At 40.8% G+C, this 18,940-nt stretch overlaps 1 protein-coding gene across 1 annotated transcript in view; it reads left to right on the forward strand.

The window, feature by feature from the left end:
- LEPR (leptin receptor) overlaps positions 1-17,998 on the forward strand; it is a gene marked incomplete at its 5' end in the record, with an annotated part of 36,113 nt that extends 18,115 nt beyond the window's left edge. The window contains 11 exons of the mRNA XM_082483949.1: positions 7-124; positions 4,118-4,317; positions 6,392-6,540; positions 6,768-6,924; positions 7,015-7,097; positions 8,410-8,626; positions 9,625-9,807; positions 10,375-10,470; positions 11,034-11,136; positions 11,856-11,931; positions 16,927-17,998. Coding sequence (XP_082340075.1) covers positions 7-124; positions 4,118-4,317; positions 6,392-6,540; positions 6,768-6,924; positions 7,015-7,097; positions 8,410-8,626; positions 9,625-9,807; positions 10,375-10,470; positions 11,034-11,136; positions 11,856-11,931; positions 16,927-17,742 — 2,198 coding nt within the window. The 3' untranslated portion in view covers positions 17,743-17,998. The remainder of the gene's footprint in view (positions 1-6; positions 125-4,117; positions 4,318-6,391; positions 6,541-6,767; positions 6,925-7,014; positions 7,098-8,409; positions 8,627-9,624; positions 9,808-10,374; positions 10,471-11,033; positions 11,137-11,855; positions 11,932-16,926) is intronic.
- Positions 17,999-18,940: the final 942 nt, after the last annotated feature.

Genomic DNA, 18,940 nt, shown 5'->3' on the forward strand with positions numbered 1-18,940 from the left:
AATTAGATGTGAATATTAATATCACATGTGAAACGGATGGGTACTTAACTAAAATGACTTGCAGATGGTCTGCAAACCCAAACACACTGCTCCTGGGGAGTTCCTTGCAGCTGAGATACTACAGGTATGTATAGCTTTTAATACACTCTATATGTTTGGAAGGCATTGCTCTGGAAATACTATTACAGCAAAGAATTCTGAATGGATGTAACTATAAAATGTGCTCAGTTTCTGTAAGCTGGACTATTCCCAACAGGAACTCCAGGGGTATTAACTACGTGTGCAGAAAGGGGACCAAAGATATCCGAGTATCTAATGTGGATTCTATTTACCATGTTTTTGAGCATTTGTAAAACCTGTAGGTGCAGTTTGGAAGTTGGTTTTCTTAAAGTAGATGTGTTTGCTTGTATCGGTTATAAAAATTATTCTTCTAGTTGCTCCTGTCTACAAATTGTAAGGAAATAAGGGAAAAAAGCATTCACAGTGAGAGTGACTGAGCACTGGAGCAGTGGCCCGGAGAGGCTGTAGAATCTCTGTCCTTGGAGACTTTCAGCTAGAGCTGACAGATAGAGCTCAGAGGGTTGTGGTTAGTGGTGCAGAGTCTAGTTGGAGGTCAGTAGCAAGTGGTGTCCCTCAGGGGTCAGTACTGGGTCCAGTCCTGTTCCATATATTCATCAGTGACCTGGGTGAAGGGATAGAGTGTACCCTCAGCACGTTTGGTGATGACACAAAACTGTGAGGAGTGGCTGACAGGCCATAAGGCTGTGCCGCCGTCCAGCGTGACCTGGACAGGCTGGAGAGCTGGGCGGAGAAGAACCTTACGAAATTCAACAATGGCAAGTGTAGGGTACTGCATCTGGGGAGGAATAACTCCATGCACCAGTACAGTTTGCGGGTGGATTTCCTGCAGAGCAGCTCTGTGGAAAGCGACTTGGGAGTCCTGGTGGACAACGGGATGCCCGTGAGCCAGCAGTGTGCTCTGGTGGCCAAGAAGGCCAATGGCATCCTGGGAGTCATCAAAAAGAGTGTGGCCAGCAGGTCGAGGGAGTTCATCCTCCCTCTCTGGTCTGCCCTGGTGAGGCCACATCTGGAGTACTGTGTCCAGTTCTGGGCTCCCCGGGTCAAGAAGGACAGGGAACTGCTGGAGAGGGTCCAGCAAAGGGCTACAAAGACGATGAGGGGACTGGAGCATTTCTCTTATGAGGAAAGTCTGAGGGACGTGGGGCTTTTCAGTCTGGAGAAGAGAAGACTGAGGGAGGATCTCATCAATGCTTATCAATACTTAAAGGGAGGGTGCCAGGGGGATGGGAACAGTCTTTTTCCAGTGGTGCCCAGTGACAGGACAAGAGGAAACAGGCACAAACTTGAGCATAGGAATTTCCATCTAACCCTGAGGAGGAACTTCTTTCCTGTGAGGGTGGCAGAGCACTGGCACAGGCTGCCCAGAGAGGCTCTGGAATTTCCCACTCTGGAGATATTCAAAACCCCGCCTGGATGCGTTCCTGTGCCACTGTTGGAGGTGCCCCTGCTCTGGCAGGGGGTTGGACTGGATGAGCTCCAGAGGTCCCTTCCAAGCCTAACCATTCTGTGATATCAACTGGACAGGACCCTGGGCAACTTCCTCTGACTTTGAATTTAACCCTGCTTTGAGTCAGAGGTAGGGCTTGAGACCTCTTGAGGTCTTCATTCAGTCTTCGATTTTTCTATAATTCTGTATCTTTTGTTTCTGTATACAGACGGTAGATAAAAATATAGGGATGGAGTTTAATTCATTCCAGACAGAAAAAGTCTTGCTTATAAAAAGAGAATCAAATCTTAGTTCACAAAGGGAATATTGCTTTATGAAGGTAGCATCTTTGGTGGCTAGAGCAATTCTTAGTTCTCTTGGTTTTGGTCAGGTGTTTTGGCCTCGCTTGTTTTCAGATAGTTGGTCTGATTTTGGACAGAGCAGGAGAACTGGGGTGTGGTGTGGGGCAAACACATTATTGTTTGCAAAATACGAACCTGATTATTAAAGTAGCAGTATGATCATCCTTATCTTCATTCAGATGCACAAGTATTGCCTGTGATAGTATTGTTTTATCAAGAAACTAAGAAATCCCTTTGAGTTACTAATATATTGAGCTTGAGAGTTTCCTAGAACCGTGTTATTCTTTATATGAACAAGACAGACAGACAGACAATCCTTCCTGAGAAAAAATATTTAGTTTTGCTGCTCTGCTAGACTGGATATGCAAAAGGTTTGGCAAACAAGCTTAAATCAACCCTGAGGGCCTAATCCTATTTGGAAAACTGGACTGTCTTCTCTGTTGGAGGTGGACAGAAGTTTTGAACTATCATGGTACCCAGGTGAATATTTCTCCGGATTTTGTGGACTAAAGTAATAACTGGAATGTTTGAGATTTCAAGTGGGAGGCTTTTAAGGCAGGATTAGTGACTAGCTGTCTGCTAAGGTAGGTTTTGTTTCAACTGTCTTCACAAATATGAATATAATGAGTGTACTGCTGGGCAGGAAGCTTGAAATAAAAACCATGCTGCTCTTGCCATGGTTTTTATTCCCACTTTTTTACTGTTGAGGTTTAGATAAAAATGTTATTTTCTAATAGGAGGTGATAATCTGTACCTTTGTTACAGTGTCCCTGCTAGATCAAATAGTGAACATGAATACAGACTGAAAATGCTTCCCAGATGCTAGTATTTATTGTGATCTTTCTTTTTGTTCCTTTTTTGGGTTTGTTAATAGTACAATCTGAAAGAGGAAAAATAAAAAAAAATAAATCACAGGGGACCACATGAATGCAGCGACTACCAAAATGTTAAAGTATAAGGTGTTTAAAAATTTATAGTTTTGAAAACACCAATATCAATTCATTTGCATAACATTCCGTTGCATGTTGGGAACAAAAACGCAAAAAGAACTGGAATGTTTACAAGCTTGCAACCAAATGAAGTGGTCAGTTTTTTTAATTGCCCAAGCTTGCTTGTAAGAGGCACCATATACCTGTTGGAGTTGCTAGGATTTGCTTAGACATAGACAAATCCTCAGGGTGAAAGTTGGAAGTTACATGTGTTGCAGTCACATCAGGCATGTTGGGTTTTCCAGGAGCAGGCAGCTATTCTTCTGAGTTGCTGATGCAATTACATTTTACAGATGAAATCCAATGCTCTGCAGTAATGTGGTGTGATAGCTTTGCTGTTGGTGTTTTGTTTTGGTTGGGTTGTTACTTCGTCTTCCTCTACAGTTAGTGCTGCCAACAGAAACAGCACAGAAATGATGGTGCTGTAAAAACAGAGAATGCGAAGTTAAACCTTCAAAGCACAAGGCACCAGTTTAACCAGTATTAGCTCTGTTGACAGGAAGAGGAGAGAGTCAGCTAAGTGTAACTTTTGTGGTTCAGTTGAATAATTAGTGCCCTATCTGGCCACTCTCACCACAAGTCTGAGCTCTGCACAAGCTTAGGAGAAATCAGGAGAAATTGGAAAACTTTTCCTTTCCATCACCAATAAGATGTCCAGTGCCATTTTATCCAGAGTCCAGGTCTCCTCTCCTCTGTTGCCAGATGTGATACTAAATGTATGTGGGATTTTAATACCACCCCCCAGAACTGATATTTTTATGGGATTTCTATCTCGTGGAGACTTCACTGTATGTGTCCAATTGGTCCACGTGGCAGCTTTCCCCTGGACACCAGTTGATATTTTGAAAGTCATATTCCTGTCTGGGGTAAATTCTTGGCTGGACATCTGCCTTGCTATGTTTATTGCTAATACATACCACTCAAGTAACATGATTTATGAGTATTTGGAGATGCCTGCTCTTGTTGTACCTGTTTCTTCCTATGGTTAATCTGTTATCAAGAGATTTTGCACTAGGGAGAGCCTTCCACGTCCTGCTTTTTAAGGCTAAGAGCCAAAGCTTTAAGGAGTAACACCACAGTGTTATTTATCTATTTAGTACAGACTCAAGTTCAAGATCTGTCCAAATAATCATCAAAAAACCCAGATGGTTCCAGTAACACCATTTGTTTTAATTGCCTTCAGAGTTCTAGTTTACTGATGCCATGAGCAGCTTATAGTTGCAGTATATTAACGAATGTGTTTTTTTTTCTCTTTCAAGGAGCAAAATTTATTGTTCTGACTTTCCAAGTACTTCTCCAAAATCAGAGGTGAAAGAATGCCATTTACAGAACAATCATTCTTATGAGTGCACATTTCAGCCTATTTTTCTTTTATCTGGATATACCATGTGGATAGAGTTTAACCACTCACTAGGAACACTTGAATCCTCACCAACTTGTGTCGTTCCAGCAGATGTGGGTAGGTCAAGATTCGTGCACATCTTTCTTCACTTGTGACCTTGGATTTCATTCCTTATACGGTGTAGGTAAAGTACTTCTTCATAGCATTTTAAATAAATTAGTTTGTGGGAAGAACACAAAACCATAAGAGTTTTTATATTGCCTTCTAAAGGAGATTGTATTAAATGTTATTTCCATACATTTTGCTTGGCACAGGAGCAGACATTAACTGCAGCTAATACCTATAAAATGAAACATCCAGTTTTGTATGTTTATCCTCTCAGATGTTTTGCAAAGACATCTACAGAAAATGGAAGTATGATATTTAAAAAGGCTGTCTCATTTTTAAGGTCCCGTGTTATTTAATTTTTCTGAAGTCTTAGATTAGTTTTTAAGTTTATACTTTGATACAGTTTAGCACTATATGTATTACTTACACAGTTGTGTATTCGTTTAAAATTATAGGGACTGTTCATGCTCTTGCATACTTGCGCAAAGTTTCTTTTGTGACACAGAGCACTTACATAAATGTGTGTAAAAGCAAGAGGCAAGAACAGTGTTTGTTTTCAAACACTGCAAAATGTGCAAAGCATGTCTTATTATCTGGTCTATGAGTCAGAGTGTTCATTGGACTGTGTATTTTTTGGACACAAATGTGAACATATGTGGAGAGAAAACATGGCATCTAGACCACAGAAGTGTTACATGAAATAAAGCAGAATAATGAAATACATCTATTATGTGTGTGGGAAAGTGTACATACAGAGAACATAAATTAAACCAGACTATCCTTTGCATTTCAAAGTTTGAATAGAGTAAGCGAAAATGAATGTCACGGGAAGGAAAGGCAAAGTTCAGTGCATTATAGCTAAGTGGGGTATGGGAATTATTATTACGATTAATTTGGTGGCCTTGTGGTTTTCAAGGTTGCTCCTGTCTAATTCAGAGCTGTTTGTGCCTTTTAGACGAGCAAGTTTGCTGATTATTGGAGAACTACTGGGAGCCTTGGGCATCAGAAAAGAGGGTAGTGTGAGGGATGGTGGGTAGGGATCCTGTACTTCTGCTGCTTAGACAATTTGCCAAGGGAACCTGGCACCTTGTCAGCATGGCAGCTGTAGTGTTAGTCTGTGTCGGGCACGTCTGTGCTCTCAGTTGGCTGTGCTCTTTTTGAGGAAAGCTGGTGGCTTTATATGATGCTGCCCAGTGAGGAATTCTAGCAGAACTTCAGAAGTCTGGTTTATTCAAGTCATCACTTTAAATAGAAAGCAATTAATAGAATTGACCTATACTGGACGAAAGACGCTCTGTATCGTAGTAAAATAAAACATTCTCATTCTAGCACCACCCAAAATTTAAAGCTTATTTCTTTTTTTTTGTTATCTGCTCAGTCACCATCTGATTAGTTTATTCTAACTTTGCTTTGTTAACAAAATAGCGTTTTGTGATGTTCATGTTCAGTCTGCTGAAGAAGCTCAATTTTGGTGGAATTAACTATTAGTAAAATAAAAACTTAATGCAATATTTCTATGAATCATTGCATAATGTCTGTCACCATTCTTTATAGGATCTGCCTTTCTGGGCCATGTGTGCCACTACTTTCCGTAGTGGTGCACTCCATTAGTGCCAGGCTACATCTTTTGCTGTTTGTACCATTGGAGGTACCAAGTGCTAGAACCAATATAAGCTTTTGTGGTTTAAATTAAAATGAAATGTACTGAAACTTGCCCATGGGTTTGTTTTTTTTTTTTAGTAAAATGTTTGTTCTGTAAGAAACTTTGATTTTTGATATTTCAACTTAAGATTTTTTTGGTGATTTTAGGTTTGGACAAAATTTGAATGAATTTTCCATTAGACAAGCATTGCCTTTCTCAGTCAGCAATGCTTCTGTGTGCAGTGAATGGGCAAGCTGGCCTGGATTGGTTGAATTGTTGTGTTTGCGTTATAGTCCAGCTTTACTTGGAGTAGCAGAGGCCACAATGTGTTACTTGCCACCCTCGAGACAGAAGAAAGTAAACCATAATTATTTGATTTAGTGAGAAATATCAGTGCAGACATTACCGTTGTTTTTTTTTTCTTTTCTTTCAATTTTCTAGTGAAGCCGCTTCCTCCCTCCAATGTTAAAGCAGAAATCACCAGGAATGTTGGGCTGCTGAATGTGAGCTGGACAAACCCAGTATTTACAAACAACGATCTTAAATTTCAGATTCGGTATGCTGTGAACAGGAAAGAAATTACATGGGAGGTACTGTCTTTTTGAATTTACATTGAAGTGTGGATTGTTGCAGTGTTGTCATTTAGTGTGTTAGGTAGCATGCGATGAATCACAGTTGTAAGGATTTGTATTATCTAGCAAAGGAATATTACTGATTAGGCCACTTTCTCATTGGATTCATTTTCAGGAATTTTGACTCTAACAAATGCCTACACAGCCTTCTGTTCTTACTCTAAATGTTTTGACTTCTGTTACAGCTTTATGAAGTTTCCAATGCTCCAAGATCAGCTGTGATAAAAGTTCAGAAACTTTGTGTTGAGTATGTGGTTCAGGTCCGGTGCAGAGAACTGGATGGATCAGGTTACTGGAGCAACTGGAGCAGATCAGCCTATACACTTGTAAAAGATATAAAAGGTACATGTGCTTTCAGAGTGCACTCTGATGGTCTGTCCAGTTTCAGACTGAGGTGTGCCACTGTTCTTTCAAAACTATGTAATCTTGCAGCTCCCTTACAAGGCCCTGAATTTTGGAGAATTATTATTGAAGATCCGGCAAGGAGGCAGAAGAATGTTACGCTCCTGTGGAAGGTGAGAACAGTTACATTTTAGTCTTTCACTTTGATCCAAAAACCATTGGTAGAATTGCCAAAAAGAGAGCATGATAAGCACATGCTGCCCTGGGGGTAAACTTGAGCAGTTGATGTTTGTGGGACTTCACATGCGAGGCACTTGGGATATGACTTCTTTTGTGTTACTGCCTCTTGTCTAATACTTAGAAGCAAGTAGAGGTTGCTGGTGAATATTGATTGTAATGCTGTGGTACCAGGTGAGATGGTTCTGCATTCTTTGCTCAGTCAGCCTGTCTTGTACTTTACTCCCTTCTGTTCTAGTGCTGTGTGATTGCTCGGGATGGTTGAGAGGTAGGTGAAGCTCAGCACGGACATGCGCTGGCAGCAGGCATATTCCCAGGCTCGGGAAGCTCACAGCCCAGCCTTCTGAAGTGACCTGATTTTTGTACAGTGGACCCATCTGAGGTTGCAGTCAAATTGTTCTTGTGCAGGTCCAGTTGCGTGCATCGCAGCCGTGTGGGGCTGCATCGCAGCCGTGTGGAACATCCCATTATTCCTGAAGTCTTATATTCCTTGCTACTTTAGGAGAGCCCTCAGATTTCTGAGCAGGCTGCAAGAGACCAGACCTGCTCTCTGACTGTACTAATGCGGCTGAAGCGTCAATGCTGTATGACACGTTCATGTCAGCCTACACTTTCAGTGTTAAGTTACACAAATGCTATGAAACAGAGACTTAAAATGCAGTTTGTTCTATTACTCAGGAAAAAGAATAACAGGGAATCAAAGACACTACGATATAATGAGATGCAGTCTTCAGCTGCTGAGTTCTGCCGACCAAGATCTCTGAGCAGAAGGTGCCACTGATTCCTAGGCAGCTGCCTGTATAAACACCACTGCAACTGCATGTAAACTGGGCACGGTTATGTTAAAAGGTTAATGCAGGACAGAGAAAAAAAAGTACATTAGTGACTGCCCACTCCTGTTTGCCCGTGTTTAGTATGCAAACAGTCATCTGTTCTGTTTTTTCTGTCCTGAAAAATACTAGCATAAACTAGTGAGTTACTGCAGGAGTCTGAAAGCTTGTATTTCCTTGTCTCCCCTGCCCTCCCTTCACTGGAAAGATAGCAAGTAAGTGTGTCAGCTCTTAGAGACAGAAAAAATTAAGTCTTTAAATGGACTACAGTGCCTTTGCTAAAAGGTCAGTAGCCAGTCTATAGAATATCTTTATTGGGTCATGTTTTCTTAAAATTGGAACAGTGCCTTCTGCCCAAATAACATTTGCTTTTGAAATCAAAGATTGGAAAATTAATTAATGCTAATGTTTGTTGCAGCCACTGATGAAGAATCACTCATTGTGCAGTGTGAGCCGATACATTATAAAGCATCAGACATCAGGAAACACCACGTGGTCAGAATATGTTGATAATGGCACTACCTGTTCATTTCCATGGACTGAACACACACACACCATTACAGTTTTAGCCATGAATTCAGTTGGAGTTTCTTCAATTAATTTTAATTTAACACTATCACGGGAAATGAGCACAGGTAAGAACACCAATTAGTAACCATTTTGAGATGTGGAAAATGCTAGGAATCCTTTGGATGTTTTTGGACAAAGTCTTCTTTATAATGAAATTCCCTGTGTTAGAATAAAAAATGTTTTATGATGATGCATTCAGCTGTATATGGGAAACAGATTCTGTATCTCACCAACAGAGATATTTGAAAAATGAAATTTCCATCACCTGAAAATCTTAATGATCTTTGGGTTGGGAAAAGAGTTGTCTTTAACTGGGCTTTCTTCCCTCCCCTGACAATGTAAAGTAATTAATCAAAGAAAAAATGTTACTGTAGAACTGATCTTTCATCAATTTTGCCTTGGGAACACCCATCATTCCTGCTAGGGAATGTTTTGTTGTTTCCAAAATGAAATACGGTCTTGTTTCTCTGGCTGCTCACCTGACGGGCTGCCAGAGTACATAGTTTTCAGAGGTTTGGCTTTACTTCCTAAGCAGCCTCTTCATTGATTTGGCTGCACTCTGCTTTATTAATAAAATAAAAGCTTTTGCTTTTGATTACTTCAATTCCGTAGCATTCATATGCAGATATATGCTGTGGAAACATTACTGCTGCCTGTTCTTGGAACTTTACTGCTGTAATGGATAAAATTCTTTCTGATATTGTGTGTAGGTGTATTCTGGAAACCCTGTGGTTGGTAGCAGATGTAATGGGAAGCATTTGTCCGACTGGATTGTTATCTTGGTGTATTACTTGGAGAGATTCAGTAAGATTTAGCTTACAAGGCTCTCAATGCGCTCTTTACTAGCTAAATGTTGACAGTTCAGCAGTTGATATTTTTGGGGGAACTAAAAAACAGGCTTTATTATGTAGAAGATAATTAAACAAGTAAATGATAAAGTGCTGAAACCATAGCAGTTATTTGTGTGCATGTAGTTTATAGTATACACCTCTCCTGCTAAGTCAGCTCTCATCTTACCTCTGAGCTCATGTAATTCACGGCTATTTTCTCCTTGTTCTGTCAGTGAGTGTTGTGCAGTCACTTAGCGCTTACCCAGTGAACAGCACTTGTGTGATTTTGATTTGGACGCTTTCACCTCAAATATACCTGATAACATCTTTTATTATTGAATGGAAAAACCTTAACAAAGAAGAGGAGATGAAATGGGTGCGAGTTCCTCCAAATATTAGTAAATATTATATTTATGGTGAGTGTGCACTTGAAAATATAATATCTTATGTTAATTGTTACGGAACAGAAAAATGTAGTGTTACTGAGCTCTCGGATTCCTTTTTTCCCCCCCTCTCTGTTTCTGATGGCTTTTATGATAAGGACCAGTAGAGCAATTCCTGATTATCATTAGAAGACTGACAGTAAAGGACTGAGTGTTGCATTAATAATCAGGTTAACACAGAATGAAGCTCAGGAGTGTGTTTGTGTTTTGGCAATGCAATAAAATTAGTTCTGGAATATGAGTACACCAGCTAATTATCTCAGTTACTGTGTGCATTCCATTTGCATTTTGGCTTTAACCTTAGAAATTTTTACAATAGCTCCATAAAGGTGTTAATTCCATGACATAATGCTAGATTATCCAGTATAGATGAATGGTTTTAATCTTCTGGTATTAAGTCTGTGTCTCTAAAAGATGGCTTTCATTATTCCCCTCTCTGGGCTGATCTGAACTGTAATATGTGACCAGAGCCTCTGTAGAGGTAGTTGTTTAAAAGGAGCATAATAGTTTTGATTCAGAAGGCTGATTTCCTCTTTCCAGATCACTTTATTCTGATTGAGAAGTACCAGTTCAGCCTGTACCCTGTGTTTGCTGGAGGAGTTGGCAAATCCAGAACAACGGATCGGTTTACCAAAGGTGACTTACAGGATGTTTCTCCACGTTGTTTATGAAATAGGAGCTTGTAAAAGTAAACTTCAAGTGCAGGAGAAGTCTGTATCTTATGAAAGACACGTATTACTGAAAAAAATGTCAGTAATAAAGTAATCGTGATATAACTGTAAACAGTGATCTAGACTTCAGTTGCTTTAATTGGAAAACTTTGTGGGATTAGTTGAGTGAGGGACCTGAATTCCCATACACATAACTTAATAGCTGAGATCCCAGGTCCCTGTGATCCTTCATTCTCCAATTGCAGACTATTCTCTTATTCATGTGCTCCGATTTCATATCTTAATAGCAAGGGAACAGTGGGCACCTCCCACAGGGATAGAGGAGTCACCTCAGTATTTGAAATAATTCCTTCCTTTTTGTCTAATTGTTCTCAAGGTGAAGGTCTGTTGATGTGCAATAGAACTGTTTATCAAGTTTCTGTGTGTTTAAGCTGTTGTTTCTACCGTTTGTTATTTCCCTATTGCAAACTATTTGTTCACAGACAAATTATTTTACTGCATTATTATCTGAATTCTTTTTATTTCCAGGTGGATATGAAAACGAGAACAATGCCAGCCTCTATTTGGTTCTGCCAATAGTTCTTTCAACCTCAGTTTTGTTGCTTGGAGCATTGCTGGTTTCGCACCAAAGGTAAGTTGTTCTTTATCATATAAAAGTCCCAGGCGGCCTTTAGAAGAAGGTGATGCAGCTGAGCTGATGCCTGTCTGCTGAACTTTCTGGGGAAAGCTAGGAACTATTTTTATGGTATATTTGATGTACTGTATTGAAAGGCAGCGGAGTCTGTGGAATACAGCACCAAGAATAAAGTGTCTTGAGTGCACGGGCTTGGTACCTTGTACCAGTCAGAGCATTGCCCTTTTGGGTCTGGTGTCCTGGCAGTATGATCATCAGTGCTGCTCGTTTTCACTGAGAAGTACCACTTCAGCCTGCACCACATACTCCTTACTTTTGCAGAGCAATTTGTGGGCAAGTTAATGAGCGTCATGTGCTTTGAATTTGTTAAGCACTCTGAGTTCCTTATTTAATTGCCATCACAAAATAAGGTCTGAAGTAAAAGCCAATCCAAAAAAATCCCTCTGAGTTTTGTGGAAGGTGGGTTGGCTCACACTTAACAAAGACTGCCTGTACTTTTTATATTTTGCAAAACTTCCACTTAGTATGTCACTTTAATTCTTTATTTTTTCTATTATTTTTTGCCATCTATATTATCTAAAATGATTGTTTCATTGTCATAGTGTTCTGGATAAATACAATTGCACAGATTCCTTTTCTGACATAGCAAAGGTGAATGACAGCAGTACAGAATATACGAGAACAGTACCAACTCCAGAATTTACCTGATATTTCAGAATGAAGAAACTGTTTTGGGAAGATGTTCCAAACCCCAAGAATTGCTCCTGGGCGCAAGGAGTTAATTTTCAGAAGGTGCGTATTTCCCTGGTGATGCTTCTTCCCCCACTCCCTGGATCTGGCCGCTGTTTGCTCAATGCTGAACTCCACCTGTTGATTAGACTAGACCCGACCTGAATCACTGAACAGAGCAGCTCGAAGCCTCTGAAGTCAGCAATACAGTGGTTCTTTCAGTTGTAAAAAGCTAATATCTGGAAACTGGCCAGGACAAGAGACCAGCACTTCTTTGGAATGTATGGGGTGTTTAAATTCCAGGGCAATTAGTAAATCAGTTGCAGAATCCCACAGGTGAATATGCACCTCAGTGAGTGCCACATGTGTGTCGTGTATCAAAGGCCAAATTTCTTTGCTAGGGAAAACTGCCTCTCCGTTTGGCACGTGAATCGGGAGCTGTGATGTGATGAGCTGTGACAAGTAAGAGTCTTTACGTGGCCTTACCCAGTTTGCACCAGCAGACAAAGTTTCTTGTGGTCCCAGAGTTCAGCAGTGTGTAACCATTGCGACAATAATCCATAATAACCTAATAATTTTCAGGCCTGTTATTTCTAAAAGAGCATCTAATGGCAGAAGATTTTTCACGTATTTAGTTTGTGTTCCCAATGAAGGTTTCTTTTATTTTATTCCATTTAATTTAAACAGAGAATGGACATTCTTTGAAGTCTAATCATGGTCACTGCCTGCCTGAACCATTGGGCCAGCTCCCAGCCTTCCTATACAGAATTGTTAGAAGATTTTTCTATTTATATTCAGAAGACAGATGCAATACAATGCTGATTTGTTTAAATATAACGAATCCTGGAAGTAGCTCTTTCAAAAACCTAAAATGCCCTTGCAAAATATTAGGAGCAAGTGCCATATTACAGACCAAAACACAGTTTGTCAGTTTGTCACTTGCACAGGCAGAAGCATTTACTTTAGATTCGGTGGTTTTAACTGTTGTTTACTGCCCTACTGACTAAGGCTGTGACTGGCAAAGGGCTGAATCCTTCCAAGCGCTGCCTTTCAAAAGGAGTTGAAAGAGCCCAGCCCTTCCCAGGGTGCAGGCGTGGAAGCAGAGATATCACTGGTTTGGGGTTTGTCCAGCTTGAGTGCAAGATCTGCCCGGTTATTGACTTCACTTGAAAGTGTTTTTTTATTCTAATTGAGTATTTGTTCTAATTGAGAGCTACCTTGGGAGTTTCCACTGACTCCCGGCACATCAAAGCGATCAAATCTCTTATGTGCACAAGTACTTGGTTATCCCATTGTGGTCTTTTGAAGTTTTTACATACGTTTGGGTGCAGCAGCAGCTGACAGAACGCAGAAACTGGGTGTGTGTTTTGCCTTACTGTTTTTTCGTTTGCCTGCTTGCTGTTTCCTGAAAATACCAATGTGCTTGTTACTTCTATGGCTTCTTCATTTGTTGTCATTTAAACATGCAGCCACATCAGTGCAGATGCCTGAATAATATCTTAACATTATATCTGTGTTTGAAAAAAACAAGCCAGAAATCCTCAAGGAAAATCTGATTTCAGTTGTGTTAGGGCAGTCTCTGCTTTTTTTTTTTTTTTTACTTCATTTTTTTTGTGACTTTTTAATGTGCTAAAGTACTTAACTTCTCTGACACACCATGCTGTGTGTTTTAATGTCAAGTGAAGCTCCTGGAGAGCCTTCTGTTGGGGAAGATGCATTTGTGGTGGGATGGAGGGAAGAGTGGGTGTTCTCCAGTGGCATGGCAGCAGTCACGTTGGCTGGTGGTAGTAGAGCCTCTGCCTCTGGCCTGGTCAGAAAGCTAAAGTGTGTTTTACTTGTGCAGGTTGTTAAATTCCAGACCAGTCTGACATGTCTGCTCCCATGGCTGCACCCTGGGAAGGATTGGGCTCTCTGAACAGCTGTTAGTTGCAGGAGTATCGGTTGTACTGGTGCACCTGTATTTGTCTATTTAATCTTTTCATCTATAGCAAAAGGTGCTCGTGACAATCCTCACTGCCTCCGATTGCAGAGGTGCATGAAGTTTGCGTGTTGGATTTAGCACATTGGAAATGATTCTCCTCACCGGGTGGTAGAGCTGAAATAAGTGTATTAAAGTTGATGAAGTTTTAACTAGGAAAGGAGGGTAAAGCTGACACCCTGGTGAAGCTGCTCCATATTCATAGGTCTTGTTCCATAATTAATGGCAGAGAAATGATGCACGCAAGTATGAAAGAAATTAAAGTTTGACATGATTTTTGACAGCTTGTTATGCAGTAGAAAGCATGCCTCTTCGGTACGTTGTGCTAATCTTGCTGGAAAGTGTTGTTTAATGTTAATCGCGCTGAAGGCACAGTGCCTGTCCTCAGATTAGCACGATCACCTCTCACTCACCTCATGAGCATCCAAGGCCAGAACAGGTTCCTTGAAACCGTACGTTTAGGGCCAAATCCTGCTTTTGTGCATGTGTATGGAATTTCCAGTAGAAAAAGCCATGTACAGTATGTGTATGGTATTTTTCCTTAGTTGTAATAAGCATTGATTACGTAAATAGCCTATATACCACTGCTGGAAAATTCTGATGTCTTTCTGGAGGCCCTTGATGTAGAAATCCTGTCTTGTCCTGGTACCTATCAATATTAAATCCTTGAGTCAACATCTGATAATTCCTTTGTATATTCAGTGTAGCACATTAGGTATTTGGTACTCCAGAACTGCATTTAGAGAGTATTATTTTATCCTGATTGTATTACAGCAGCAAGAGGTTAAAATCATAATATAAAAAAGGCGAGTCTTTCATCTAGACTCTGTCTTGTGAGCCTTTATCTGTATGCATAGTGTCTAAATCCTAAAAATTCCTCTTATTTGCTCAATAAAATAGTAAAGAAAAATAAAAAAAAAGTTAGGACCTAACGCTAAAGAAATTACTTAAGCACAACTACAAATATTTTACAGGGAAGTTAGTATCAGTCTGGCAAAGACTTGTGCGTATCTAAATTACTCTACTATGTCCATGGGGTTATTTGCAATGTGTAAAGTTAAATATATGTGAAAGTAAAAATCTGGTCTTGGCAGAATTAGGCCAATAGCATATTTTGATATATCTGTGTTTAGCAAGTAAAGCACTAAGTAATTTTGACTTTCACCTGTCTCAGGAGTGGTAACTGGCTCAGAGGTAGTCTGTTGCGTATGCGACAAATACAGCTTAAAACCTAGACTGACCAGGAGAGCAAAATACAGTGGTGTTTGAAATGCCGTGTTTGTTTGGATCTCATTTCATCTGGTCAGCGGACTTTGGGATCTGGTGACCTGAGGTTATGACTTTTCTCCTGAGTTTTATGGAACTACTTTGCCTGTTGTTTAACACAGTTTGTGCCCACATTATACCATACCTGCTTATGCTGTGGAAATACAGCACTGTTCACCCAGTATGCTCTGTCATTGCCGACATGCTATAGTTTTACATTTTCTCAGGACGTTGGATTATGCATTGTATTTGATTAAATATCTTTTAATAAGTGATGTGTCTGAGTTAACAGATGGTGGCCTTTGCCAAACGACATACCTGCCTTTGCGTGCGGTGTATTTAATCTTTGCTGGCAATATTATCTGTATGTTTTCTGCAGTACCCATATGCATTCATAAGAGCAGATACTGGGAGCTGGGGTGAGGGAGCAAGCAGAGTTTGGAAGGAACATAAACCATCTCCGTTCAGGATAAACCAGCTGCTGGTTGTAGGAGGGCAGGTGTAACAGGAGGAAACACGCTTTTTTGGTTATTCAGAAGATTCCCGATAATGTGTCTCCCGTTTGGAAATGCTGCTGTGGGCAGTGTACACTGAACGGGCTGTGGGTCTGCTTTGGCGCGGCAGTGTCTGCGTTCCTATGTCAATTCACAGCAAACCTTTGAGAGGGAAGATAGCTTTCATTGGGCAATTTAAGTTCCGATGATTATGGCTTGATGTATACAGTATAGTAGCAGCCTACAGCTCATTTCAGTAGCTGGTTAATTTTATGTGTGGTTTCTGACATAATTTGGAAGACTAGGAGAGATTCCAGTGTGCGGGTTGTTTTCAGTGTGGGAAGGTGATAGACTTGTGCGGGGCAGGTACCGATGCAGTTTGAAACCAGCGCTGCCATGTGAGGGCATAGGCGTTACTGCTACCGAGTCTGGACTAAAGTAATAGCCTAAGATATGCAAGTTAGTTTACTCTTTTCTATAATTGTATACTAGTCTAAGTATTTTGACATGTTCCTAGTTGCTTTGGCAGCTTTCCTGCTGTAAAATATGGTTTGCTAATATACACAAAATCTGTTTTTATCTATTTGTTTTGTCTTGAATTCATTAGGAAATATATGCTTTTCAAGTGAATTTTCCTTTGTAGCTAGGAGTTCCAGTTTTGCTGTCAGTTCATGCTGTTGTATCTTTTGCTTGCATATATATTTTAGGTAGTAGTAAAGCATACATTTCTCCAAAATAAATGTGTGTTTCTCTTCATGCGGTTCAAGCATACAGCTGCTGTTCAGACAGGAATGCTCTAAGAATACCATGGAAGGGCTGAATTTGACCCTAAATAATAAATCCTAGCAGGGAACGTTACTTTAGTTGACATGTAAATGATTAAGACTATTGTTTATACAAACTAAATAAAAAGCCAAGGAAATCTAAAGGTATAAGACCTCTGTCTTGCAAAGCACTTGCGTGGGTTTTTAACAATATGTGCATGTTTATTAACGTTGAAATGAAAGGGCCTGTTCAGCTGCTGCTGTTTCAGCTTAAACGATACGCTGTCTTGGCTGGAGTACTGAGCACTTCGCAGAGCGCTTGCTTTGCAGCACTTGACATGCAAACAGCTTCTCGCTTTTTTGTCTTGTCCCTCCATCTTCACCTATGCACAGACATAAATAAAAGAGGAAATGTGTTTTAGAGGATTTTCAATTATATACCCTTACTAAAACTATGGGGTTTTTGTATGTGATTCTTAAAATCAGTAGCTTCATACTGAAATAAAGCTATTAAATGAGCTATTAGATGAGCATTAAAATATATCTTTTCTTCTAGCCTGAAACTTTTGAGCATCTTTTTATCAAGCACCGCGAAGCAATGTCATTTGAGCCTCTTCTTCTGGAACCAGAAATAGTGCTGGAAGACATCAGTGTTACTAAAGCGTTGCAAAAAGAAGACACACAAGATTTTTTAGTAATTGATTCAATGTTTACAAAGATTCAAGACTCTGAACATGACTCTGCTTGCTCTAGCAGTCATTTCAATAGTAGCAGCTTCTCCGAGCGCTCCCGTGATGACCAAATCAGTGGAGACATTACAAGGCAGTCCGATATTAAATATGCTACTCTTATCAGTAACTCCAGATCAAGTGGGCTTTATGAACAGAAAATGAATCTGAGTTGTTGTTTTGATAGATGCTTCCTAGCTGAGGATTCCTTAGTTACAGGCACCTTCTTAAGCAGCTCCTGGAAGGTGGGAAATGGGGCATTCCTCGTATTGCCCGATCCGCCCGGCAGGCAGCCCAGCAAGACTCTTTCCCTTTCTCTTATTTCTTCAGAGGGATTCTCAGAGCCTTTGGATCAGGAAGACACTTTCACAGATGGAGACAGTCCTGAGCGGAGCCTGTATTACCTAGGGATAACATCATTGGAAGAAAGAGAACGTGATGTGTTTTTAACAGAAAGTTCTGGGGTGATGTGTCAGTTCCGTACAACTGATCTACTCAAAGATGTGGGGTTTCTTCAGCATACGCCTCCTAATTTAAATGCGTTTATCCAAAGTAGCCTTAAGTATAAAGCCATTGTGCCATACATGCCGCAGTTTCAGATGACTGCTGCCAAGGTCCAAGAAACCACAGAGAAAAACTCTTAAGTCATCACACCATAATTTGATACTCTTAATGTTTGGGGCTTTAGTTGTTGATACGTTCCCCTGTTTTTCCCTCTCCTGACTTGTTTCAGGAGCTCTCCTGTTTTGAAGCTGGGTAACTGGTTCTATATTGGAGTGCCAGGATTTTAGTAGGAAGAAATTCCATTTCTTGACCTAATTTTCAAATGTGAGGCCTTTCTTTAGAGATTTGATTGGTGCCAAATTATCTGTTGTTGGTGCCTATAAGGTGTATGTCTGAGCAACCCCATGAAGAACTGCACTTGAAATTGGACTCTGTGCTGTAGGCGTTGAGGCGAGAGGATGGGATGTGATCTGGATGCACTGTCCACCGGCTCCATGCTTGGCTGTGGTCTGTCCCCAGGGCAGAGCCTTCAACGTCTTTGTTAGCCCTCCGTAGCCACAGCTGGCTGCTACGAATGTACATGGCCACCACATTGCTCGTCTGCAGGCAGAGCACAGCAGCACCTTCCAGGTGTCGTCGGTGATGACAAGAGACTCTTCCTCCAGCTGCAGAGAGACGAAGAAGTCGGGGCTTTTGCAGGCCTTGCCGTGGAGATTCCCAAATGCTCCTCAAGGGCTGGGAAGGATTCGAACAACATACACCAAATGAACACAGCTCCTTTTTCATGCATTTACTAAGTGGCCCATTACAGTCCCGAGGTGGATTGCAGCCAGCTCTGTAGCAGAGGGCTTTTTCCAATTTGTTGCTGTCAGACATGACCATGTTTTCCACTGGGCTGAGCACAGTATCTGTTGGCACTACAGACCTATACGCACGTCTCTTCTCTCTGCTTAGGAGTAAAGTATCTCTTCAAACACATCAGCAAACTGTGTAGAAAGAGCTTGTTCTTGATTTAGGGTTTGCTTGGGGACCCCAAGGGCGAGATAGAGAGGAGTGACTGAATACATAGATCGAAATGTGAACGTGTGGTGGTTTTTGGGGGGGAAAGCTCAAATGTGTCATTTCACTGGGAATGATTTGAGACACTGAGTGCTACAGACTGAGTCAGCCTGGATGCGGCGCAGCCACTGGGCGCTCAGAAAGATGGACAGGTTATGAGGCATTGGTACCCACTTGGACTGGAGGAGGCACTGTACAAATACCAAATATATTTGTTAGGCTTTTTTTTTTCTCCCAAATCCTGATTTATTTATTGCTTAGCTGACATCTGCGTTATAT

The sequence above is a fragment of the Vanellus vanellus genome (genome assembly GCF_965231255.1).
Source record: "Vanellus vanellus genome assembly, chromosome: 5".
Lineage (NCBI taxonomy): Eukaryota > Metazoa > Chordata > Aves > Charadriiformes > Charadriidae > Vanellus > Vanellus vanellus.